This window comes from Drosophila ananassae, chromosome 2R, assembly GCF_017639315.1.
Source record: "Drosophila ananassae strain 14024-0371.13 chromosome 2R, ASM1763931v2, whole genome shotgun sequence".
NCBI lineage: Eukaryota > Metazoa > Arthropoda > Insecta > Diptera > Drosophilidae > Drosophila > Drosophila ananassae.
The window spans coordinates 26,989,357-27,014,753 of NC_057928.1; the positions used below are offsets into that span (position 1 = coordinate 26,989,357).

Genomic DNA, 25,397 nt, shown 5'->3' on the forward strand with positions numbered 1-25,397 from the left:
AACCGACCTTGCGCCTGCCCGAAAGATGAGGGCCAGATAAATTTTGCACTTTAGCCGGGGACTCCCCGGCCTGGAAGCAAACTAAACGGCAAACCACCCTTTGAAATCTGAAGGCGAAAGCGTCGGGCTCAGTTTTGAAGGTTGCAAGTGCAAATCAGTTACAGTCGTGCCCTCCACACGCACAAACGTGGCCGCATTTCTATCCGATTCTGATTCCGCTGAGCCCAATACGTTTGGCTAGTTTTGGTGCGTTTTTGTGTCCCGCGCAAGTCATGATATAAATTGCAAGAGCGACTAAAACTAGGTCTAATTATGTCCGCCAGTCAGACCCAGTTGGAGGAGGCAGCACCAGAGTCGTCAGTGGAGTGCCAAAGTGAAAATCGGTTACCAGAAAACTCAATTAGCAGTTCGGCAAAGACTCTGGCACCGGCTTTGCCACATGCAGTGGTGAAGCCGCAAACGCCTTCCTTGTTTAAACTGCAGCAACAACAACAGCCGAAGCAGTACGTCATAAATTCAGTGGCCATGCATGTCAAGACGACGACTGCGGGAGTCATCTCGGGCGGAACACTGCATCGGGCGAAAAGTGCGCAGGTACGAGGGGTCCATCCCTGTTGTTGGAAAAGTCAATGCCCAAAGAGCAACTCAGGTCGAGTGAACGTAATGCTAATTGGAAGGTTAAATAGACTGGTAGGACTGTAATTGCAAGTCAATATGGACTGGAATGCTTTTACTGGTTCTTTTTTGATCAACTATGAAGGGCTCCTGAGAAGGGCTCCTCGGATTGGCAATGCCTATGTTTTATGTTTTACTTTCTTTCATGCATTATGAGTTCTTTAGTTTATATTTATCTTTAATTCAGATCTTGCTTATCTACTTGGTTCTAATTTAAAGAAATGCCGATTTCCGCGCATTTCTTTTCCAGATAGAAGGTTGAAATCTGCTTTGCCTTTTTAAGTCAATCCTTCAAATTTACTATCAGCGGATGCCTCGCAGGGCAGCACTCACTCCCAAAGCTTTTGAACCACTCTTGAAATGGAGGAGGACATGGGTGGCAGATGCGAGTGGCAAAACAAGCGTCACAGAACAACGTACGCAACCGAGATACATACAGATTGCAGATACGCAGGGTGGTGTGCTAGTAAATGCGGCGTCGCTGTCATTTTTTTATACCGGCTAACCGAGCGAAGCCGGCGTGTGACTCGATGGCTCAATGGATGCTGCCTGGCCAGGAATCCGCATGCGTGCAGAGAGAACATCGTGATATGGCCATGTTATGTAAACAAAGTCTGGAGGAGCTGCGGAATCGTGGAACGGTGAATGGAGGGCCGATGAAGCTATCGGCGGATGTGGGCTCGAGTCGTGACGAAAACGATAAATTCGGGACAAGCGGCAACTGGCTGCGACTGCTGGCTGCCTGATAGCTGTGGAGAGCGAGGGGCGGTCGGTGGTTGGTGGCTTCTGTCCGGGTCCAGTAATACATCATAACTATTTGACGCAAAACCAATTTGCATGGAGTTCGGGATGCCACAGTAGGTGGTCCGATTATTCGAAGGATGCTGCATACTATCTGAAGTTGATTAAGGAGCAGGCGCTCTTCAGACTGTATAATGTGATGGATACCCCAGGAGCAGGCCGGCTAAAAAAAAACGACAGCCTACAAAGATGCAAAACGAAAATTCCTGCCAGCCATAAAAGTCATTTCTCCCTCACGTTATCGCATCGCGTTCATCGCACATCCCCCGGCGTAAGGTGCAGGGGTGGATGGCATCTTTTTTATCCGCTTTCGATTAAGTTTTTTAGCTCCCCGACCCTTTTTACTTTCGACTCCAATCTCAATGTCAATGTGAGCCGTACTTGTCCGCAATTGAACCTTCCTTGGGGTTGTTTCGCCGTCCAATTGCTTCCTGCTTCCTTCTCGCGCACTCCATCCCAGTTGCCTGCTCGGGTATCCATCTCGGAGCTCTACCAAACTTTGTCAGCACTGCGCTGAATTTATCTGAGAGCCCACCGCTCTCTCTGTTGACCTTCTTGGCGCGTCCTTTCATCTCGCCGTTTTTGTTTTGCTCCGCAACATCTCCAGGGGTTAATCAACCTTTCCTGTTCTTCAGGTCCCGAGAAATGGAGAGGGATAGCCTGGGTCGCTACCAATTCGAGTTGCATGGCTTTGGCGCCAACATTTTCCGCCGATTTATTCAAATTATGAGCTCTGATGGCGCCTGTGACATTGGCTATGAAAATGATGCATAAATCGCTAGCCGGCGGTGGCAGCAAAAACAATAACAATTAAAACCAGTACCAGCGGAGAATAAACAACGAAGAAAGTTGGGAAAAAATAGCCAGAGAAATGTGAATAATTTATGTGTACGTGTTGGAAGCTCTTTTTCTTCTCCGTGTTTACCTGCGGCGGTTTTTATTCTTCCAGTTTTTTTTCTTTGTCAAACAAAACGTTCACGCAGCGTTGGGGCAGCTGAAATATCTTCGGGATACAACCAAAATAACAAATGTATCGACAGGCACTTAGGAATTTCAGTTAGCCGTTAACTGAAAACGCACTTTTTGGAAAAACCATGGAAGCCGTTTGGCCTGGGAACTTGAGAATCTGTGGCGTCAGAGATCGTTTAGCTCAGCTGCCGCAGGAAGAAATATTTCCCCTGATGGTAGTGTTCCCTCCAGCTAATCGGCGCTGTCAACCACCCAGATTAAAGATACGTCTGCTGCCACAAACACACTCTGCAATTTTACTGCATGTGGAAAATCTCCGTATCTCTGTGTCTTCAGAAAATATGTCACGCATTCTCATCGCGCTTTTTTTCACTTCTTAAACAGCATTAATTTATGCAGTTCGGGGCCCAGATTCTCCGGTGCAGATTAAAGCGTTACGGCATTTAATAAATTGCTCCTAAATTGTGGAAAACCGGAGCGGAGGAACGCCGCTGCCAAAGATTTATGACACAGAGGTGCATTCGTGATGTGGGAAAGGAAATGTATATCTTCGGGAAGCCCACAGCAACTGGGTAACAAATTCGATGAGCTTTTTCTCTGTGCCACATCCAAAATCAAAACACTATCATTGCAACAGATCCTGACTTTGATATCCTAACTGCTGAGAATATGAATGAACGTTCTTCTTGGTGGACCTAATCCAAATATATTATTTTAAAGCTTCGACATAGATATTTATGATGGCTAAAACACAATTATTTTATACTAGTGTACTCCGTAGGTCCAACGACTTAGATTTTATTGCTGACCTATTAAAACCAATATGTCAGATGGAGTTTATGATCGCATTGAAGATTTTTCGAATGTTCAACGGAATCTTTTGGGCGTTGGGGTCGCCCACGTTTCGGTCACAGTGCTGGGTCTTCTCTGGTTGGAGTCCACATTTATTTTGGTCCACACGCATTGACCTTATAAATCAGATCGGAGAGAAAAAACTTGTTCGATCCATAAACTTTTGAAAACTGGAACATAAATTTCTGATTTACGCCAATCTGAAGAAGAAAGCTAGAGGGAAAAGATTTATCTGACTATTTCAACAGCGATCGGGTAATTTGGATCATTAACAAATTGGAAGATACCGCTCCATATAAATATGGCGGAGTAATCCGAACATATATACATCTTGGAAAGACTCTGAAAACATTTTTATAGACCAATTACAATTTGGAATGAGCTTCAGCATTAAGAGGAAATTATCATGGCCCAGTTCGATCAGGAGGGTTGTACAGTGATTCATATTTTATGGCTCTTGAGTTCTGAGTGTGTCAGATGTGTTTAAATAGGCGTGTTGAATCTTAAACGATGAATAGACCAGAGATAACATTCGTGTTTATGCTTCTAGATAACTCGGTTAAGCCAGAGTTCCCCTAAAAAACGTGTTAAGTCCTTACTAAGTACTTAAAGAATTAAGTTCTTTGAATTCTTTTCGCAATTCAAACTTAAGCTTTATCAACACAATGGAAAATACTTTAAATTCCTAAGAAAGATCTGTGCAAATTTGTCTAGGGGATCTACATATTTGCTCAAGTGGATGTTGGAATTGTGTATATTATTACGGATTTGCGTCCGAGGTATACAGAAACTGAACTTTCTGTCGAGACGTTGACATTCGCGAATATATCTAGTGTTGATATAACCCACAGCGAATCTAATCTTATCGCCATGAGCTTTCCGACGCAATTCCATAAAGGTATTCCGTTGCTCTGCCGAATTGCAAATATCCAGCAAAATAAATGTCAACATGTTGAGCGCAAGTGATAAGATAAGCTCTCCGAGGTGTTCAGAGCGCTGGCTTTGTTTTTGGTTATTTTTCTGCGAAATTATTCACATTTTATTGTGCAATCGTCTATATATAGCCCCCGAACTTCCCCGCTGTCGTGTTATAAATAAACTTTTGTTTATCGAACCCCCAGATAATGCAGAATTCCCAAATATATTTCCTTCAGAAGCAATCCATCAAAGTTGGGGCCACTAATGGGTGATGATGGCAATACCATGTGATGACGGCCTGATGTTTGATTTATTTACACGCTTGCTAATGAAGCTGCCCCTTTAGTGGAAATGGCTGACAACAGTTCTTTTTCATCTGCTGACACCTTGGCAGCATTGGTTGCAGGTTCTTGGGCAATCGTTCCACGGATCGGATGTTAATTGGCAGATGGAAAGCTTTGGTCGATGCGTTGATGCAGATTTATAAAGAATCGTTTCAGGATCTGCGATTGTGTCCTTCCTGTCGAATAAAACGCACTTTCTGGTGACCAACCTTCCTTGCCCCTTTGCTACCTAATTTAGCATTTCCGACCTCGAGTTTGACGTCAATGCCGTGGCATTATTTTCCCAATTCACTGAATTTCGAAACAACCTATTGATTTTATTCTGCTTTGGATCAAAACTCCAGGCGAATTTCCAATTCCAATTGCCGCAGGTCATTGTGTCGTAAAAGTAGACAACCCTCCATGTAATTTATTTGGAGTACCAGTAAAGCTCACCTCAATCAAGCTGACCGAGGCATAGATTAAATATAGATCAAAGATCAAAGTCAAATACCCGGAGGAAGTCCCATTTGTTGCAGTGGAATCTTCTGGGCCGAAGGAAAAGAAAAAATGTCCTGTTTTCCATTGACTAACTACAGGACAGCAGACTCTACTGTCATGCGCATGAAAACGGGCAAAGCGAGACGAATGCAATTCGGGAGGAGAATCATTGAGTATCTCTTCTTTGTTTTCGTTGCCTAGACAGGCCGAAGAAGTCTGCTGCCTAAGCATTCCGGGAAACACTTGACTAGATGCCTGTGTTTTGCCAAGTGATCAGAAATGGGCTAGCGGATATAGCCCTCGCAGCGGAAAGTGCGAAAAGTACAAAGGCGAAGCATAAGGTAGCAATGTGTGCGCCTCATTCACGAGAGCCCCGGCCCGGTCATCAATGGATGCTTATGTGGCGACGGAGAACGACTTCAACTGCGCCTGCGACTCAGGCTTCGGGATTTGATTACAGGCCGAGGTCGGTTCTTGCGGTAATTGTGCTGCTCCTCTGGAATCAGAGCGAATCGTCGACGCGGCAGGAGGTCCCCAGCCCTTTCCCCTACCCTCCATCTTCGAGAAGTAAAATATTCCACGGCTTCTGTTTCTCAGACCCAAAGCAAGACGACTTCATTATTTTTTCAGCCATATCGGGTGACGCCGTTTAACGTTTGCCTGCTGCAATCGAAAGTTGCTTTTCATGTCGTGGAATTCTTTGGAGAGTGCTGCAAGCCCTCTTGTAAACACAATTTTTTGAGCTCCGGCACTTCAAGTGACAACCGCAATAACGGGTGAGATCTTCCAGCAAGCACTTCCCCCACGCCTTGTGTTTTTCGCTGTACATTCTTATTGCACCAATAAGTGGGGATACCATGGATCCAGCCCCATGCCAAGAGCGAGATTAACCTGGATGCTCTTATCGTTGAAATTAAGTCATTCACTCTTCAAAACAAGAGTCACTGGCCAATGGCCTGGCCATTGGATATCCATGCGAGAAAATGGAAGGAAGGGACCCATCCTACTCCTTCGCAACGCAGGACTGCCGAAGCACGTCGATAAAGAGCTCCCATAACTTATGTTGCCATATGGGCTCCTTGCAGCTGCATCCCGAAGCAAGCATTCTTTGTTTTTATGTGCTATATCTCAATTTTCAGCATGCTGCAATGAATGGTTGCACGATCTGGTTCTAGCTTCGCATGTGGGTGCAACCGCAACTGCATCATCTCATGAATTATGCAAACAACTTGTTCCGTTCCGCGCGAGCAAAACAAACAAATTGTTTGTTATTGTTGCTGGGTGGCATGGCGGTCGCTTGACGCGATCTGGGCCCTGATTCGGATTTTTCCTGACACCGGATCGTCGATTAAGACGCCGCATCTCGCGGCAAATTGTCAAACGCGCCGCCATCTGCCAGCAATTCACTTAGCCTAGCCGTCCTCCTTTGCTTCCGCCGAGCGCTTCTCGCCATCATATTTATTTGCATTCCTCAGGCCTGCACTCAATGTGTGAAATTGCCGGCAGTTTCCTCGGTCTGGTTAGTGGACGGGGAGTAGCTACGCCAAGTCTACGCCATGATAAATGGAGCCCGAAGTTTTTTGAAGTTTTCCAGAATATGGCTATAGATTCTGGTGCAGGTCACAGCACACCCTGCGTAAAGGCGCTTCAAAGTAAATGCAATCGAAGGAGCTGATCTTCGCAAGAGTGTACATGCGATGAAGTTGTTCGTAATTTAATGGTTTTGTTGAATCCACAAATATTAACCCGTTTTTTTGTCTCGGCTGAATGAAAAGTAGCTTACAAAACTGAGCGTTGATGCAGAAAACGTCTTGTCTTCTGCTTTGCCTATCAATAGACCCTACTCTCAGAAAACCGGGAATGATCATCGGATGCTGATCGCGATGCAATATTTTTTCAGTAAAGACCATCCTGTTTTCGGTCAGCAGTTTTTCTCAAAAATTGGTACGCTGATACTCATCGAGGCCCCTATTATGTTGCTTTAAGACTGCTTCCCAGAGGAGTGGCAGTGTCCCCTGATAATTGATGAATTTATGACCTAACACGAGTGCCTCCTTCTCGCCCCATCACAACTGATTGCTTATCAGGAGCCGGGGCTTGCTTTAATTGATCGAAGGGGCTGATGTGACCCCTTGGCCAATGGTGGGTTAATGCTGGGCGGGCGGGAGGTTCCTGGAACAAAGCCAGCGCATTTGTCGGACCGCTTTACTCCGACGTGCTCCATTTCGACCAAATCTCTTTTGTTTCCGCTGCCCGGCACTCGATTTCTGATTTCCCCCCGATTTCCTATTCCGAATGCAGCAGCATTCGATTCCAACCCGCAGCTTCTGCATTGTTTTCCGAAAGTGGCACGTTCTGGCCATTTATGGCGCACGCATGGCCAGTACTCGAACTGGAGCTGATTGTTGTGGCCAGCTTCAAAAGGAGCTAATAGAGATGTACGATTTTTGGACACTGCTACTTTGCAAACCGCCCCTCGAGTATGTATGCGTTTAAGGGCCTTAGGAACTGAACAAGCACACTACTCCGCAATTAAGAGATCTTATTGGGAGGGCACCATCTCCGTTCGATCCCGGATAGGGTAACAAGTCAATTATTTCCCCGCCAGACACCCTTACCCAACACAGATGTAAGCCCAGGGGAGGGTTCCGCAATAGGTGGTGAGAGGGTGGCTGTGATCAGATTCCCAATCATTGTCTCTGATGGTCAACAAATTGCTCAAATGTCAGCCGCATCTTCGCTGGCAAAAGCGGCATGTTATGGGAAACTGGCCAGGTGTGATTATTTCGTCCATTTTCCGCCATAGCAACCACACAGGAAAACAAGGGGCAAAAATATCATTTAGATAAAAGTAGTGACGCCTACAATTCTGGCATTCAACGTACGCAAGGGCGCTGGAGAATACATGCGTGGTCTGATTTACACACTTTGGCTCGCTGCGAATTGGCAAATGGAAATAAGTTACGCGTTGTTTTGAATGGAGCTGTTTCGATAGGGAGAATGTGGTTCAGTTGGGCCAGCTAGACGCCACCGACGTGTTTCATTTGCATATTTATGGGGCTTTCATCCAAAAAAGTATCACCAAAGATGGGTGCATCAACAGGTTTGTTTTCAATTTGGAGCTTCTTTTGTAAAACATTCTTAGGGCTCGAACATAATACACCTCCGCGGATCAGATGGGAATGTCTTTGACTGCGTCCACTGTACTGATTTAAATACCTCTTTCAGGGCCACACATTTGTGGCTCGTCACGAGCGAATCTGTTGTTTGGCTCGGACTGCCCCTAATGGGCATTTCTTCCCCTGCTGTTTTTGTTTGCTTGCATTTTTTCTATCCCTAAGCAAAACATAAAGGACAGAATTTCCGACTAATTCCCTGGAATGCGGGTGGCTCGATCCCGACTTGTTTCATGTCGAATTATTTGTTTTTATTCAAAAACCGGTTGCAAGAGAGATGAGTTTGAGGCATGACATTCATAAAGACCATTAGACGGGGAGGAACTGAGGAACCGCGTCGCTCAGGACTGCCGCTAAAAGTCAGAAGTACTACAAGAATTATATGTTTTTAAAGTTTAAATAAGAGTCTCTTAATGTACCCAACCATTTTAGATAAAAAATCCATCGCTGATGTTGGAAGAAAAATGGAATGAAAACGAATTAAATTAAATCAAATCACCGAAGGAAAGGCACAATAAAACTCAACGAGTGTCGGTGATTTTATATTATACAGTTTATATATCTTTGGCGGCGGGTCAGTCCGGTTTGGCTCTCCAATTTTCCCGTCGCCCTGGCACGTCGTTTGTCTGTTTTTCACTCGGACTGAGCTTGACGTGAGTGGAGTGGGCGTGGCACTTGGCTTAAAGTCATGTCAGATGTCACATCCAATTCCTCAAGACAACTGCAGCTGCACTTCTATGAATATATTTCTGATTCAGAGTCAGACTCAGGGGTGGCAGAAAGAGATTGGGACTTCCCGCTTTTAAGGGGACAGTTGTGTGACCTTCATCGGATCCAGAGTTAAGGTTGAGGAGTTGTGCCGGCTCGTGGTCGTGTTGTATGTTTTGTACTCCTCGGGTGTAGAACTTTTCACGCCCTCGAGGCACTCGAAGGTGTTTGGACAGCTGCCATGGACAGCTACTGGGTTCGATTGTCTCCTCCTCCTCTTCCTCCTTAAAAGGGTAACGTGAGCTCGGCCGGGCCAACATCTTCTGGCTAATTGAGCTTTCGGGGGTAAACACATTCCACTGTGCGAGGAACGTCTGCACTTGATCCGTATCGAATACAATCGAATTGGGTTGTCTCGCGTATCCAAATGTTTGTCATAGCCAAATACCAGAGTGGAGATAGCATGGGGGCAGTTGCAGTCTATTTGAGTAAGCGTTTTGGGGATATATGTATGGGTATTATCATAAAGGCGGGAACTGAATTGAACCAAAGAACCGCTTAGGTTCTCCTCAAATGTTGTTACCACTGTTTTAAATGCAAACCAAGTATCCGCTTATATATTTAAAAGAGGCATTAAATTTTAAATTCTACACCTTTTTATGCTAAAAAATCGTCAGAATAATTCTCCAAGTGTATCAACTCGGCAATTTACGATATGCGAGCGGACCCGAAGAGTCGAGCCAGTCCATCTATGGGACCCTTGCCTCTTGGTTAGAGCACGAGGGTGAGTTACCACATTCAACCAGACTCGGAGTTCGTGGTCGCTCCGGGGCCGAATACAGTTTCGAGCGACCAGTACGAGCTCACTCAACGTCGAGGCCTGCTACGGTACGGATCGTTCGCGACGGAGCGCTCCGAGATACGAGATACTTTTCGTGGCAAACAATCCGAAACAACACTATAGGAAAGATTCGGCTGGCTACTTGCTGGGCTAGTGCTTTGACAGCGTCTTTTGTTTTCGGGTCTCCATTCGGCTTTTTGACTGCCCGCGGCTAAACTTGAAATTAAGCTGATTCGGCGAATCTGAGATACAAGATACAAATGCAGATCCGAATGCGAAGTTGAATGCTCACCGCAGAGCTGCAGATAAAAACACAGTGAAGTGAGATACAAGTGGCGGAACACAGCGCGCAGACCCATATCGAGACACTTTATTTATATTGTCCTGGATTAAATATATCTAAACATCTCGATCCGGGCTCTCAGCATGCGCTAATCTGAAACAGTACTCAGTGAAATCAGTGTTGGAATCATACCACAACTCGCAGTCCGGAGATCCCTCGAACCTAAGATGCTAGACAGCTCCTCCATCTCGATGTCTGCCTCCTGCTGCAGCTCGAATGCGACAAACGCAGACCTGGACTACGACGTGCCCGTTTCGCGGCGCATCCACATCAAAACGGTTAGTAGAAGAGAAACTGCGAATGCAGATTGAGTCATCCGTTGCCAGGATCTGGCGCAGCTATCAGATCGACAAAATGCAACGGATTTCCTCTCCTGACTCCCGACTTTTCTCTGGCTCCTCGTCTATGGCAGCTGTCACTGGGATAACTGAAAAGTTTCCGCAATTTTTCTATTGACATTCGTTATCACCTGGCAGCAACACCGCTTTCTGTGCCAGTTTACGGCACAGGTGAGATATCGCAAAGTCGTGATAACTCAGCTTAGAGCTTCTGAGTGTTATTTGCAAAACAACATGACCTCATCGCTGGCCAGCGACTCCCTCAATATACTTTTGCCAGCGTTAAGTAAAACGAATCCCTGATTAGATTGGAATTCGAAACTCTGATGGGTTAATTATAAACTGCATAAGCTCTATAAGATGCAGAGAAAACAGACATTCTACTGTTTAGGGCAAGAAACTTTGGAATATTTTGCTAACATAATAAATAGCTTAGCTCCATGGGTTAATAGAGGGGTGTATCTATCCATTGTTTAAGTAAGTCTTATCATATCAAATCAATTGTTTTGTGGCTGTTGCATGATTTTAAAGCCAAGTGCTGACGACCGTACATCGCAAGATATACTCTGACATATACACTCAATCAACTTCAGCAGCTGCGTCCAAATTTAAGAAATTGACGCCACAAGCCACATTAATTCTAATCAATTTTCCAGAGCAATAAGCCATCGAGTCACTTGAGGCACTCCATAACGAAGTGTCGAAGCGAGAGAATGCGTTTTCCGTCTAGACGGGAACGGTGGGGCGCCCTCATAATCAGAAAGCGGTGCAGATGTCCCTTAGGGAGTCTGTGCGAGGGCTGTTTCGGCGCAGGATAACAGGCAAGGGAAAGATAACCCGAGAAAGACCTCCCAAGGCACAATCCAGTAATTAATAATGAGGCTCTGCTACTTGGGTTTATTCGGGTATTTTATCTGGCCACAAAACTGTGACTTCGGCAATGGCGTGACGCTCAATGGGAGCTGATTAGATTGCCGTGGAATAGTTTTTGGCTCTCGCTTATCGCTTATACTTTCCCAGCCACAACATGCGGACGTCCCCTGCTCGATTTCGATTCGATTTTAGCTGCGTTCGTGGTCTTGGACCAGAGTAATTGATTTCACTCGCGGGCTAATCCTCTCCCTCAATTAGACGCCCCCTGATTGCAGCCTTCAGTCAAGCGCACGCCCTCGGGATCCGGGGGAGCGGCCTGGCGGGGAGCTATTGATTGCCATCAGTCACCGGCATGCTAATAGTCCCTTGCTATTTTGGGCTTCCTGTGTGTGGCAGGGTTGCGTGTCAACTGAGCCGACTGATTTTATAGAAACTGCAATTTTGAATTCGTTGAAACTAAATGCGTATTACTCTGAGCCAGCTCCCAGTCACGTACTCATCTCTAGAGGTTCTGTGGCCGAGACCGGACGGCAGAAGGCCGAGAAAGAAAGGAAACCCATCTTCGAATGTTTTCCGCTGTTTGCATTTCGAAATCTAAGCTGAGAACCGAAAGAACCGGCTCCAGAGGAAGACGACGCCTCTGGGGCTTAAAGGCAAACGACCCAGACCCGGGCGTCAATTACTTTTCGCATTTGTGCGCATTTGGAGCACATTTATTTAAATCTCACCTGTGTCCCAGCCGGCCCAGGAGGCGAACCGGAGATACTCTTGCACTCCGCAGCTCGTTGTGCCCCGAGGCATCCCTTCAATTGCGGGATACTTTGTATCAGCGGCTGGGGCTGTTAGGCTGCGGAACCGGTGTCCTGCCGGAGAGGTGGTCTGTCTGGGACACGACTCTTGTAATTAGACGTTGTTGTTTATTTAATTTCAAGCCTAGTAACGACGACAGCCCCAGAATGTTAATTGACGAGTGAGTGCGAGTGCATTTGCATATTTGCATTTACATCTCTCCGCCGGAGCCGAGGGGCCACTTGATGGCTCGGCCAGACAGGCACACTAACATTTTCCGGGCAAAGTCTGTCAGCTCGTAAGCCAGCTAATTTATTTCAGCGCTCGGCTTGTGCAAACATTTTTGAATTCAAATTTGTTCAACAGGTTGTCGGCTAGCTGTAGTTGTTACTGCCTGACTATTGGCACTTGCGGATTGATGAATGGGGCAAGGTTAAGGCTGCGAGGGGAGGAGCCGCGAAATTCTGCCTGATTGGAAATAGTGAAGGAGTGCGTGTGGGGCTAAGGTAGGCTGTAGTATCTGCGACTTAAAACTATACACAGCACTAGGTGCAGCTCCTGCTTTGAGGTGAAATCATTTTCAAGCCATAGAGAGCGCACTCTTGGGCCAGCGAAGAAAACTTTCGCTTTTCGAGTACTCCCAGTGGAATTTTATCTAGGTACATTCGACACCTCAGCTGTGATGCGTGCAGGTCGCTTCACTGGGGATTATGTGCTCGTTATCTAATGGCTATGTACCGCAGCGCAGCAAAAAAACAAAGCATGTCAGCCAAACGAGTTATAGGCCAACTGCCGAGTGGCGATAAAGAGCAACTTATGGATGCGAAACTGGCAGTTTAAACAGGTGTCACTCGCAGGCATTTGTTTCTGTTTTTTGCGCTCTCTTGATCCATAGAAACCCCGCGTCGGTGATACGGGCGTGCGGTGTACCTTGGGCAGGGCTGGGCTGTATAAAGAAAGCATTTCCAAGGTCTTATCACAGAGCCGAAATGAGACTTTCGTGAATTGCATGTATGACCTCACGTTCTGGCGGAGCAGTCCTTCCATTCGCAGAACCCGATGAGAGACATGAAAAAGGGGGAATTCGCTGAGACTGTTGGCCATAAACTAATCGTCGACTGATAAAGTCACTTCGTACTCGTATTTATTATGGCATCACTCCCGGAAATGCCCCTTTTGGCGTTTACAGAAGCCCTAGATAAGAACGGAAATTTGTGCATAACCCGACAATAAAGGTTACATGCGTTCAGCCTTCAGTTACTCTCAAAACTCACGGCACTGTGGCTTGAGTCACTTAATGGGCCATTTACACCAAAGCGGAGATGGGCTACCTCAGTTTCCTGCCGGCCAAAGATGGTTTACAGAAATATCAGTAGTGCAATAAATATTTTAACCAATTCTCGGATGTCATGCTACTTTGTCTATTAAGGAGCTACCACACCAGGGGTATTGTACTTGGAGAGAAATCTTTTGTCGATTCATTTTCATCCCGAAATTGTTTTAAAGATCGACAAACTGTCACTGTCTGAAATCCAAAACTCTTCTTTTTTTTATCACGAACGGCTTGCGTGGGGGTATAGTGAAGATGAAGGCTTAGGAATCAACCCAAAATGTAATCCATCAAAAGTCGTTCAACAAAAGTAAAAAGCCTCTTCCCAAAGCCGACATTAAGTTCAAGGCAAAGCGTAAACTTCACGGGGCTCTCCGTCTTCGCTCGGAGACGTCCCCGAAACTGGTTAGAAGCTGAGAAAAGTTACCTTTTTTCACCGATAACCTTAACGTGGTAATTCCCCAGTCATGAGTCACATCCGGGGTATTCCTCATACCTAAACTCAAAGGCAAAGTTGGCCTAATGATTTCGACTGAATGGGTGAGACTTTTCAAAGTGTAGTATTTTTTCAGAAATGCCCACTTGATTGAATGAAGAATATTTTAAACGAATAGATCTTTTCCCTTAAACTAGCATTGCTAGAGGTGTTTCATTTAATCATAAACTTCATTTCATGGGCTTGCTCGCAAAGTTCTTTGCTCCCAGCCATTATTTTAGTTATTTCTTAATATCTTTAAATATTTACTGTCTTTCTGCTTGATTTGTTGTTGGTTGCTTGCGTTGCGTTGCCAAATGATTGATCTTTTTCTTGGGGTTTGGCTCCTGAAGGTTTATGGGAATGTTATGCCTTTTTAGATAATAATACTTACATATATGAATACTTACTCTTTACTATAAAGTCTACAGAGCACATACGAACTTTAGATGCGCTTCAAAATTGATTTTTTAAGCTGTCGTTCCCCTGATTCATGAACAATCACTTCCTTCTCTGGCGGCGGGGGAAGTAGTTTCGCAACGTTTTTGCGAAATATTTCACTTGAAGTTGTTGCCAAGGTCGACATAATATTTTTGTATGAATTCCGTTTTATTTGTTCTTTAATTTTTCAAGTCAACAATTGACAGTTTATTTTCAGTTAATTTCCTTTGTTGTTTCATCAACGGGTTACTTTTTGGCACAAAATATAGCAACTTTAATGAATCGGCCGTTTTGTTTGATTCCACATTGCCATGAGTCACTTATTTCCATATTTCTGAAATAAATTGGAAATTATACCAGGGCAGTAGTATGTTAAGATGTGCAGGCTAGTTCAGACCTAATTTTTTCAATCTCTCAACTGTGATTAATTCAATTAGCGTGGGAAGTGTGTAGACCGGGGACACTTACATGGAATGTGAACTGCAATTGACCTGCCTCTATCCTCCCTCCAAAGGTGGAGACTCAATTGCACTTTCATTGACTCGATCACAGCCCATTGGATCCATCTGGAGCTATGCTACTTACCTGGGATGACATCTGGCGGAGGATCTAGTTCCAGCCCGTCGTGCACTTGTCAGTGCAGCTTACCATCAATGGCAATCTCATTCGCCCCCGTCGCCTCCCCATGGCTCCGAGTCTCAGTTTCAGAGAACGTGTTTCTCCGGCGAAGTTGGCCCGGTTTCAGTTTTGTTGTCATGCCGCCGCATTTTATGCTAGCATTGCTTTATTTTTATACGTTTTTTGGTCAAAAGTTGTTGACGAAATCTGACCAAGCTGTGCCAAGAGCCAGTCCAACTCGGCATTTGATAAAAATACTGCGCGCATAACCCTTCCTTCCTGATAAAATCCCTTAATCAATCTCAGCTTTAGAGCCCAAACTCCTTACTAGCTATGATGCCATTTAGAAACGAATTCGTGACCCAGCCCAGCTATTTGCTTGAACGTTTCGAGGGTGCCCCCACTGTTTCTCCCTCCCAAGCAGACTTTGTCCATTTTCATCAAGTTTTGTTAATTAAAATCGACAAAAACATTATCTGTCACGCGATGAAGCGCTCAACTTTGTTCTATTGTCACTTTATCGGCTTCCTGAAACCGAAGGTTTTCATTTTGTGCCGAAAAAGCTTCTACTAAAAATAAAATACATGCAGGAACGGATGGCAGAGCACTGATGTTCGTATGATGCGGTTAGTGGTCTCTTTTGGCGCAAAGGATAGAAACAAATTGTCGTGGAAATCACTGGACCAGTAACCAAAAAGTGTAGTTGTTGATTTTTTAGTGCTCATTAAGCTGTTTGTTGGCGGCTTCTTCGCTCGTTTTAATCTTGGAGAGTTGTTTATTTATGGCCACTTGGAATTGAGAAAAAAATAACGCCTGGGGTTTGAGTAATTGAAAGGTCTCGAGTTACTCCGGGAATACATACACATCACAGAAGCAAAGTATGTTTTGCAAAAAAACGGCTTACTTTCAGAGGAGGGGATTAAGCCGGACCACTCATCATACTTCGTATCTTTCGCTTCTCGGGTCTGCGGCAAAGCCCAGAGGCAAAAATGACTTCTTTGTCAAATCATTCGGAAACTTTTTTTGGTAATTTATGAAGCCGCCATGTGAAGCTAATGTGTCTCGAAAGAGAAATAATTCTTGGCTCTAGGAAACCCTCCAGCTCCCTTCAGTCAGGAGGAATGCACTAAACCAACCAATTAAAGTCGCTGGAACAAACAAGCAAACAATTGTAAAAATGGCCCCAACTTTTTGGTTTCCCGCAAGTCACAAAACAAGTATTTTATTTTGTTTGCCAGCAGACGGAACTTCAATCCCCAATTCTGATCTTTAAATATTTGAACCCCAATTAGCGTAGTGTGAAAAAAGTCGGACGCAAAGAGAGTTTCTGGAGAAGAAAGCCGAGCCACTCCGAGTGGCTCTGTTGAAAACCGTAAAGCTGCCCGGCGAACCTTTGGACCACTTTGGTTTTGTGTTTTGTTTGGCCAACACATCCGTTGACGGTGTTTGAGTGGCACATGAACTTCAAGTGCGCTCATTTTTCCTCTTGACATTTGAACGCTGGCATCGCGCTTTCCAAATTGAAAAGTAGAATAGTCGCCGGCTAAACGGGTTTCCAAGTCCAAATTACACACTATTGTACGAGTACAGTGCCAGACATACTGAGGCATACGGCGGGTTGAAAGTTCAGCAGCGATTGAACGCTCGATATTGTAATCGCTCGCGAGCCTTTTCTCTCTTAGTGCTTTTAGTTTTTGTTTTGGGCCTCTGAATGGGGAGTGGAACGGGTCGAAAAGGTGAATGTGGCAGGGGGAAGGAGCAGTCACGGTCTTTGTTTCATTTTTTCGGGCAGTTTGACTGCGCGGTGGCGAAATTAAAAGCAAACTTAACCCGCAACACACCAGATTGTAGATACACACACTCACACACTCGGAGGTAGTTAGGCACTCATTGAGCAAAAGAAACTCTGGCTTGCCACACGAGTTAGAGTCGCATTCAGCGAGTTAGAGTTAGAGTTAGAGTCGCAACCGAATTTCCAATTCGCCAGTTACAATGCACTGAAAGAACTTACTCGGATTACAGGATTCTTCAAATTGCCGGCAGGATGAGAGGCGACCGTCTCCGATTTCAATCTGCCCTTTTCGGGTTATTTAATCCTCCGCCCTTTAGGCAGTCCCGTTTCAGAATTTTTGCCTGCCATCTAACAGGAAACTTGAAAAAAATGTTGAAAGAGAGCCTACCCGAGATGACCTGAAATTCCTTCTAACCCATTGAAGCGAGCGCGGCATGAGCCAAGAAACTCTCTCCATAAAAAAAAGCCCCAACAATTGTACCTCATATTGTATAAAAACATACAAATTCTTGTTATTCCATTCTTGTTGTTCTAATCCATTCCCCCTGATTTATTTGCAGAAACTTTATGCCAAGGCCATTTACGATAATTATGCCGACACACCGGACGAACTGCCCTTCAAGAAGGGGGACATCCTCACTGTCATCGAGCAGGACACGGAGGGCATTCAGGGATGGTGGCTCTGCTCCCTCCGCAACCGACAGGTGAGTTGGGTCTTCGGCTCAGCGTGGATAGCGACGAACCCTCAGAAGATCATTCGCCATCCTGGTTAGAAGATCTCCGAGTTTGGAAACTGGTTTGCCCTTTCTCCCAAACAGTCCTACAGAGGAAACTCCTACCATTTAATTTCGGTTTTTGTTTCTCCCCTTTAATGAGTGTTTTGTTTTCGTTCCTTATTTATTCTTCCCGCATTGCGTCTGGGTTCTGCCTGAATTCCTTATGAGGCTATCGACGCATTTGAATAACTTACCCCATTTTTTCGAGGGCTACAAACATAGCTCCTGTTGGACGTCCATTCTTTCGTGAAAACGATTTAAAATTATATTTTTCCCCGAATAAACGGATCAAAAGGGGGTCCCACTTTTCTGCTAAACAAAAAGTTCAAAATTCAGTATCCAAATTACTCTTTAACCAGCTGAACTCGAACTCTCACCTATTCGCCTGCACACTTTCAAATGTAAAACCCATTTATCAATCAAACCCTTCTGCACTGCCCAGACTTGGCCTCGATCCACAATTTGGCTAATGATCTCAGCGCCCCAGGCAGCCTTGGACCGCCCCTCCACCTATCTGCCCCACAATGTTGCATGTACAATAACAGACACAGCTTTAAGCCAGCTTCACATTTAAAATTTTTGCACGTCGTCCGGCGTCAATTTTTAATTAAAAACTCAATTGGCTCCGAAAACAGAATCAACCGTGGTGTGGTGCTGATGGTGTCAAAACATATATCAAAGTGGAAATCAAACGCTCCCAGCCGATGCTCTGAGACGTTGCGGAGATACATGCTCAGGGTATGTGTCGCCAATTACCGCTAATTAAAAAGTAGCTGAAACTTTTTAATGGAAACAATTAACCCAAAATCGGCCCGACTGCCGGCAATGTGTGGCACAAAAAGCAAAACATATACTGTTAGGTAAAACATATGTTGGCAACATTCTCCAAGACTGTAACGCGACAGCATTGGGAGCACTATGTGGAAAAACGCTCCGTGATCTCTGTCGAAAATGACATTTAAACGTGTCAGTCGGCCAAAAATGATCTGCGGAATAAATAAACTGAACCGGCACGTAATATGTCTGGTCAATTAAAGAAAACATAACGCAGTGAAATATTGCAATATATTTCCCCAACAACATGATACAGGTCTATAGCTTTTTCAGTTATTAATAATTCATACAGCATTGAGTTGATTAAAAGCCAATCGAAACCAATTGACATCAATGAGCCAGTCGGCCATTTATAGTAGGGAAGGAGCTTAGAGACTTTGCGAAACTTACCAAACAAAATCTAGAAAACAGTGGATTATTCGAAGTTAAACTCCATCGAGGCATTTGATTTTCGTCCTAGTTGAGTGCACCAGTCAAGCGTTATGAGTAATGAATACTATTCTGTTTTTCCATATTATGTTTTCTACATTCCTATTTTTTCTCCGCTTCCAGGGCCTGTGTCCGGGCAACCGGTTACGCATCTTGAACTCATACGACTCCGGCTGCTTCTCGCCGTCGCCAGCCAGCTCGCCAATTCCGTCGCTCGCCGCCAGCACAGCCACGCTGAACAGTTCTGTCTGCTCGGCGGATATCTACGAGAACGGGTCTATTAGTGGAGCCTCCTCCACTACCAGAGGAACAGAGTGCTCCACATCCCAGGGACGAGGTTCGAGGAAGTCTTGGCACGTCTCGCCGAATAAGGTAAGTTACGGACTAAAATTTTTCATTTTCCGCTCTGTCTGAAATCGTCCCGGAGTTTGGGAATCTGGCCTGGAACTTAATTGATTTTATTTCTGGGGAAGTTTCACATCCCATTGCCGATGCTGTCGAGGAAAGTGAAAGAAAGCAATTTCTCGGCTCCTCCGGCTCGCTCTATCATTCCATCATGAGCTCTGAGGGGTTCATCGCTCATCCGTCCGCGGAGACCCAATCCCCGCCAGCTTTCCTCTGCAAATCGCACGTCAACTGCGTGTCGTAATTGCGCAATTAATAAGAGTTGCGGTGCCGATCCTCATGACTCCATGGCATTTCTCTGGTGGCTCCGCAGCTGTCCAACGGGTTTGCCCCTATGGCACATACTCCTTGCCTGGCCGCAGCTTCTGGCCACTCATAATTGGCCAATTTGTCAGCTGGACGTGCGTTTTATTTGCATTTCTCTCACTTTGATTCGATTCGATTTGAAAATGTAAGGAAACGAACAATTTTCCATCAGGGGGATCGCATGTTGGCCTGTGTCTCCTCAAAGAGGAGATTTAAAGGCTTTATGGGGGATTTGTTAGATACGGCGTTACGGGGCAGAGTAAAGGGCTCAAACCGGTCAGGTGAAGGCTTAGAGCTAAGCCACTGCAGTCCCAGACCGAGTCCGGCCCACAATTGCTGATAAACTGACGATCCAACGATGGCTCGGTCCGATGCACCCATGAGACTTTCGCTTTCCCAATAACTTGCAGACTGATTGGCCAGCTTACAGACTAACTGACTTACTGACTGACTCGCAGGCAAATCAAATAAAATGAAACCCAAATTACAGAGTCGTAAACATTTCCTCAAATTATCGGCAGCTATCAATCTTAACTGGAGGCAAGTGAAACCATAAATTCAAATTCCGCCTGGCAGTTAAGACAGCAGGCTATTCGAAAGGAGAGTCGCAGATTTGAACGCCCAACTGCTCATGGCTCGGGGAGCTCCATGGCTCGAAAGATTTGGAGAAACCTTTTGACGACCGCGTCTGCCCACAAAAGAGCAGCTTTGCGATAAGCACTGCCTTTGTTCGCATTCAATTTTATTGACTCGGAAAATCTCTCCTCGAAACGCTGTCACTTGAAGGTGTCACTGCCCGAGTAGGCATGTGTGCTGGGATGGGATAGACGCCAACCATGCACTTGACCCATCGGCTGATGGCGGTCTTAAGTGGAAGCGTCAATCCCGCGCCTGGTGGAGTGCACAAGCGTCGAGTATCATTGACCCATTTTGGTGCAGGGATCCATTCCTAAGACCTAAATGCACCTGTCATACCTATTGGTTGCAGAATAGAACAAACCAGTAGACCAGCAACATTCCAACTGCTGATTGAGAACGGAAGTTGGAGTATTACGCAATTTTTGGGCCGTTGGTGCTCAAGATATATTGGAAATTCCAGCATCCCACATGGGCACGTATCTTTATGGTCAGCCATCAGAAATCTGGCCTCCACCGTTAGGTGGCAGTTACTGCCCACAGTGGCCAACTCCGTCTGCGACTCCGATCCGAACTTTGTCTCCATCTACGTCACGCACTGGCGACAAACCAAAGCAAGTCGGATTGAGAGCCGAGTCAGGTGGCCAAATGCAACTGGCCTTTTCAAAGGTGGTTTATGGCGAGGTCCAAAACGAGCAGGGAAAAGAGACGACTTTGTGTTTGAGCAAAACATGTCATTTTTATTTTACTGCCCAAAAATGGTTAAAAATGCAGTTAAAGTCGCCGCAATAACTCTTTTTTTATTTCGGATTCTACGGAGATTTGCGCGTGTCCAAGACAGGGAGGCTGTATTTATGGCCAGGAATTCAGACAACCAACCAGGCATCCACGGGGCACCGTCAATGCGGATTCGTCCCAAAAGTGAAGAAAATCTCGCCGCTGGACGAGGCCAGAGCATAAGGTCGTCGATCAAACAGGGAACTGGAAGATTAGCCATGAGAAGTAAAGGACATTTCTTTCTCAGATATGTTTCCAGAGAGATGCCTTCGGGGAAGTTCGTTCCCCGATAATTAACATTTTCCATACAAACGTCGATCTTTCATTTCGATCCGTACGTGAGAAAATGTGGACATTTGTCAACAACAAACTTCTGGAGAGCTGCGTGGTGAAACATTGCTCATGGTTCTTTATTTAATCGATCTCGGCGAGGGCATGTGCGAAGAAAGAGGCATTAAAATGCATCGAACGCGCCGCAAAACTCTGGAGATAGTATCTTGTCGTTGCTACTGTTTCAGAGATTCTGCTTTCTTGGTTTTAAAATTCAAAGCCAAAACATGAAACAGGTCTGAGCGCTAGTAAGATTTTTACACACCCCAGCACTGAAATTATTTATGGCGTACGGAGAATCCGAACTGCCGGCTATCAAAATGCAATTAAAAATGTAGAAAATGTACGAAATGCCCCAAGTGAGCCGAATAAAAGAAAGAAAGGCCAACGTTCCCCGGGTAACCGGAATTTAATGGTTTCGGGCCAGCCCACGAATGCCCCAAATGTGTCACAAATTTTAAAAATCTTAAATCATATGCCGCGGGTAGTTGTCCTGCATTTGGATTGCACAAAAAAACCGAACAGGCCAAGCCAAAGTCACGCGAAATTGTCAATAGATGTCCCACAAGGGACCGCCTGGAAACCAAGCCTACAGAGACAATAGGATGACTCCCCCAGGTCCTATTTCAACAGCTTGAACTGCTCTGGTTCTTCAATTTTTCCGGTTAGGACAATTAGACAGTCCTTTGTCGGGTGGATGCCCAGGCTTCAGCTGTCGCGTTCAGAGTTTACAGAGTCTTTTGTTGCCTCGTGTTGCTCGTCAATTGGCACTTAAATAGCTGAAGTAAGGGTATCTAAGCAGGACATTAGAGTACGGTAGGGATACCCCACTCCCTAGGTGCAACCACCGGAGGTCGCACCATCCATAACAAATAAAGAACGATCGCTAAAGCGGGAGGAATCGATTCATTTGGAGAGGCGTGGCTCTTTGCGGTACGTGCTCGAAAAATTGGTGAATTTGCCATGTGCTCCAGGGGAAAATTATATATTTAATCATTCTGTGCCACCATATGGCCTAGAATGTAGCAGGGTAGTTTCTGGCTTTGGCAGCGGAATATGTTTTCAAACAGCAATATTCAAATCCAGCACATAAAAATATATGATAAATGACAAAGCCAGATAATATAATAATTTATCTGTGGCCTTTGGAGGCTTTTGCTTTGTGGCTGTGAACTGGTAGAGGTCCTTTACCTTGACACTGAACCGGCTCAGCCCGAAAGTGCACTCCGGCACAGTATTTTGGGAAATTTTTTCTGCGCAAGCGCCAAAAATGTCCCGAAATATTCCTCAGTTTCTACTACTCCGTCTGGTCACCATTTGCAGTCAAGTTTTCTCCTTGGCCAGCTACGTTTGTCGCATTTTTTGACGCCGTATTAACTATTTTTGATACTTGTGCATTTTTGCCATAGTTACCAAAACGACACAGGATGTGATAAGCAGCAGAGCGGAGAGCAAAGACCGAACAAGGTGAATGGTTGCCCAGCCACACCCAGAACTAAATATTCCTGGGCTGCAGATTCATTCACGGCAGATCCAAACCTGGAAAATCGATATGTTCTGACGGCGGAGTGGGTGTTGCCGTAGTAATAGTAAAAGAGGCAAACTAGTTGTAAAAGCTAAATCCCCAGTCGAGCTGTAAATCACGAACGAATTTCTTGTTTTTTCTCCAGGTTATCACTCCCCAGCGATACGGAGATGTTTACGACTACCACTGCACCCCAGGATCTGGATCAGGAGCAATAGGACCAAGTGCAGGATCTCGCTCGCCTCATCAACAGATCTACAGCAACCAAAGAATTTACCAGAACCTTTCCACAATGGCCTCAAATCCGAATGGCAGCGAGTTCGAAACCTACGACATCCCCAAGCCTGCCACGCCAGTTGCACTCTCCCATCCGCGGACTCCCACCTTCGGATCCTGCAACTCCAGCCTCGGTAGCCGGTTCGAGTCCCTCAAGAGCGTTACCGCCTCCATCGAGGAAGAGTCGTACGATGTGCCCCGGCCCTTGTCGCACCAGCAGCAGCCGATCTCCCACATGACACCCAGCAGCTCCTCCTCATCGTTGCTGACCAGCGATAGTCTCTCATTGAGCTTTTCCAGTTCCAATCGCTCTTCACTGGCCAATATGCCTGACTACGACATCCCACGTCGGAACCCTCTGCCCGTGCGCCGCCCAGTCTATGACGTTTCCTTGCCGCCTCTTCAGGAACAGGAACAGAGAATGGGCGTACCAGCGCATCAGAGCCAGAGCATCCCCGCCTCAATCGATGCCAAAATTCCCAAGGAGCTGCCTCTGGAGCTAAGCTCTGCTCTCGAGACGTTAGCGAGACTGCAGGCTCAGACGACCGCCGCTATTGGCCGTCTGCTCAGTTTTGTGGTGCCCAACTGGCGTAACCGGGGTAAATTGGAGCCGAACGTCATGGAGCTGAAGTTGGCGGCACTGCGTCTACGTACTGCCCTGCATGATCTGGCGGAGTTCGGCGAGGGAGCCCTGGGAAACGCGACACGATCCGAGGACCGCGGATTGGCACTCAAGCTGCGGCCACTGGTACGGGCTCTTCGAGACGCCAATAAGTTGATCCACGACTCCTCTGAAACTTTGGACGCGCAAGGGGGTTGGTCCGTGGAGCTGCTGGCACGCAGTGATGAAAAGCATGGCTGTCGTCCACCGGATGCTTTGGACCAGTTGATGGCCTGCGCTCAAACCCTTACCGAAGACGTGCGCTCAACAACCAGTTTCATACAGGGAAACGCTTCTCTGCTTTTCAAGCGCCAATTGCAAACAGAACACAACGGAAGCACTTCTATCCCAGTGGACGGCGGTCAGGGCAGCGCCGAGTGGCTGGAGGACTATGATTATGTTTCCTTTGAGTCAAAGGACGCTGCGGCTAGAAAAAACCAAGCTCTGCGTGAGGCCATTCCAGCTAGCCTGAAGACGCAGTTCGACACTGTAATACGCTCGGCGGAAAGCGCGGCCATGGGCGTCGGTTCAGGTGCCAGTTCCAGTTCCGGATCTATGGCCAACCCTCCCACAGCTGAGCTGGCCATTACGCCTTGCAAGTCTCCCGAGATGACCGACAAAGACAAAAAGCTGGTACGCTACTACGCGCAGCAGATCTCTACGCACATGGGCAACTTAATGCAGGCGATCGATTCCTTCCTAGAAACCGTGGAGAAGAATCAGCCTCCAAAGTTTTTCATCGCCTATGGGAAATTCGTTGTTGTGAGTGCCCATAACCTGGTGACCATCGGGGACAACGTGCACCGCAACATTTCGAAGGAGGCGCTGCGCGAGAAGATACTGCGGTGCACCAATGGACTGTCGGAGGCCCTTAAAACCTGTGTCTCCAAATCGAAGCGGGCGGCCGCTCACTTCCCGAGCGGAAGTGCTGTCCAGGAGATGGTGGATTCCGTGGTGCAGATCAACAGTCTGGCTCGCGAGCTCAAGACAGTAATGCTTCAGGCGGTTCACCTATCGGCTGTAGTGGGAGTGGGTGCCTGAATGCTTTGTGACCCATGCCATCGGGAACAGTATTAGCAGCACAATTCCAGCTGTCCAACGATCGTAGATGAGTCTTCCCGCCCGCGTCGCCATGTTCCTTACACTTCGTCTCCGCTTATATCTGAAGCCGGCATATCTCCAGCAGACAGCGTTGATGTCGCTTTTAATTTGCATGTGATATTTTAAGCAAAGCATCTGAGTATGGAAAGCACCAGTCCTCGATCGACCGTTCCAGCCCAACCGTTCTGGGGAGGTTGAGATCTGGATGCTCCAACCATCAGAGACAGTCGCCTCATCTAAGTTTCGATTTTGTACATAGTATACCAGTAGCCCTAGCGCTTACCGTTTGTAAATTTACATTCATTACATCCTCCGCCCTGCATGGCTGATAAGTGTATCAGTGACGTATTTCCACATAGTAGCCGCCGCAAAGCTGCGCCGACGCATTAGCTAGAATCTGAAAGATTTAGAATCCGACAGCTTGCATTGCACCTACAGATAGTCAAAAATGTGCGAAAGTTCATACATATACACACTACCCTTTAACAATAAGCGAACTGTAACATTATATAAATATTTGAAAATATCAAGCGAAAACTCTACAAAGGGATTACAAATAAGATAATAATAAAGATAAT

General features: G+C 46.1%; 1 protein-coding gene across 3 annotated transcripts; it reads left to right on the forward strand.

The window, feature by feature from the left end:
• Positions 1-297: 297 nt before the first annotated feature.
• On the forward strand, positions 298-25,331 carry LOC6507512 (breast cancer anti-estrogen resistance protein 1). 3 transcript variants are annotated; one of them, XM_032454914.2, is made up of 4 exons: positions 298-594; positions 17,324-17,467; positions 18,926-19,174; positions 22,927-25,331. In XM_032454914.2, the coding sequence occupies exons 1-4, from the start codon at positions 313-315 to the stop codon at positions 24,757-24,759; spliced, it is 2,508 nt and encodes an 835-aa protein (XP_032310805.1). In that variant the 5' UTR covers positions 298-312; the 3' UTR covers positions 24,760-25,331. The 3 variants fall into 3 exon arrangements, with proteins under 3 accessions (XP_032310805.1, XP_001955856.1, XP_044570899.1); XM_001955820.4 differs by lacking the exon at positions 298-594 and adding an exon at positions 9,757-10,385; XM_044714964.1 differs by lacking the exons at positions 298-594; positions 17,324-17,467; positions 18,926-19,174 and adding an exon at positions 21,215-22,723.
• Positions 25,332-25,397: the final 66 nt, after the last annotated feature.

Coding starts and splice junctions, on each gene's coding strand:
- LOC6507512 (XM_032454914.2), top strand. CDS start 313: ATGTCCGCCAGTCAGACCCAGTTGGAGGAGGCAGCACCAGAGTCGTCA. Junction 595..17,323: donor ATCGGGCGAAAAGTGCGCAG/GTACGAGGGGTC, acceptor ATTTATTTGCAG/AAACTTTATGCCAAGGCCAT. Junction 19,175..22,926: donor GGCACGTCTCGCCGAATAAG/GTAAGTTACGGA, acceptor TTTTTTCTCCAG/GTTATCACTCCCCAGCGATA.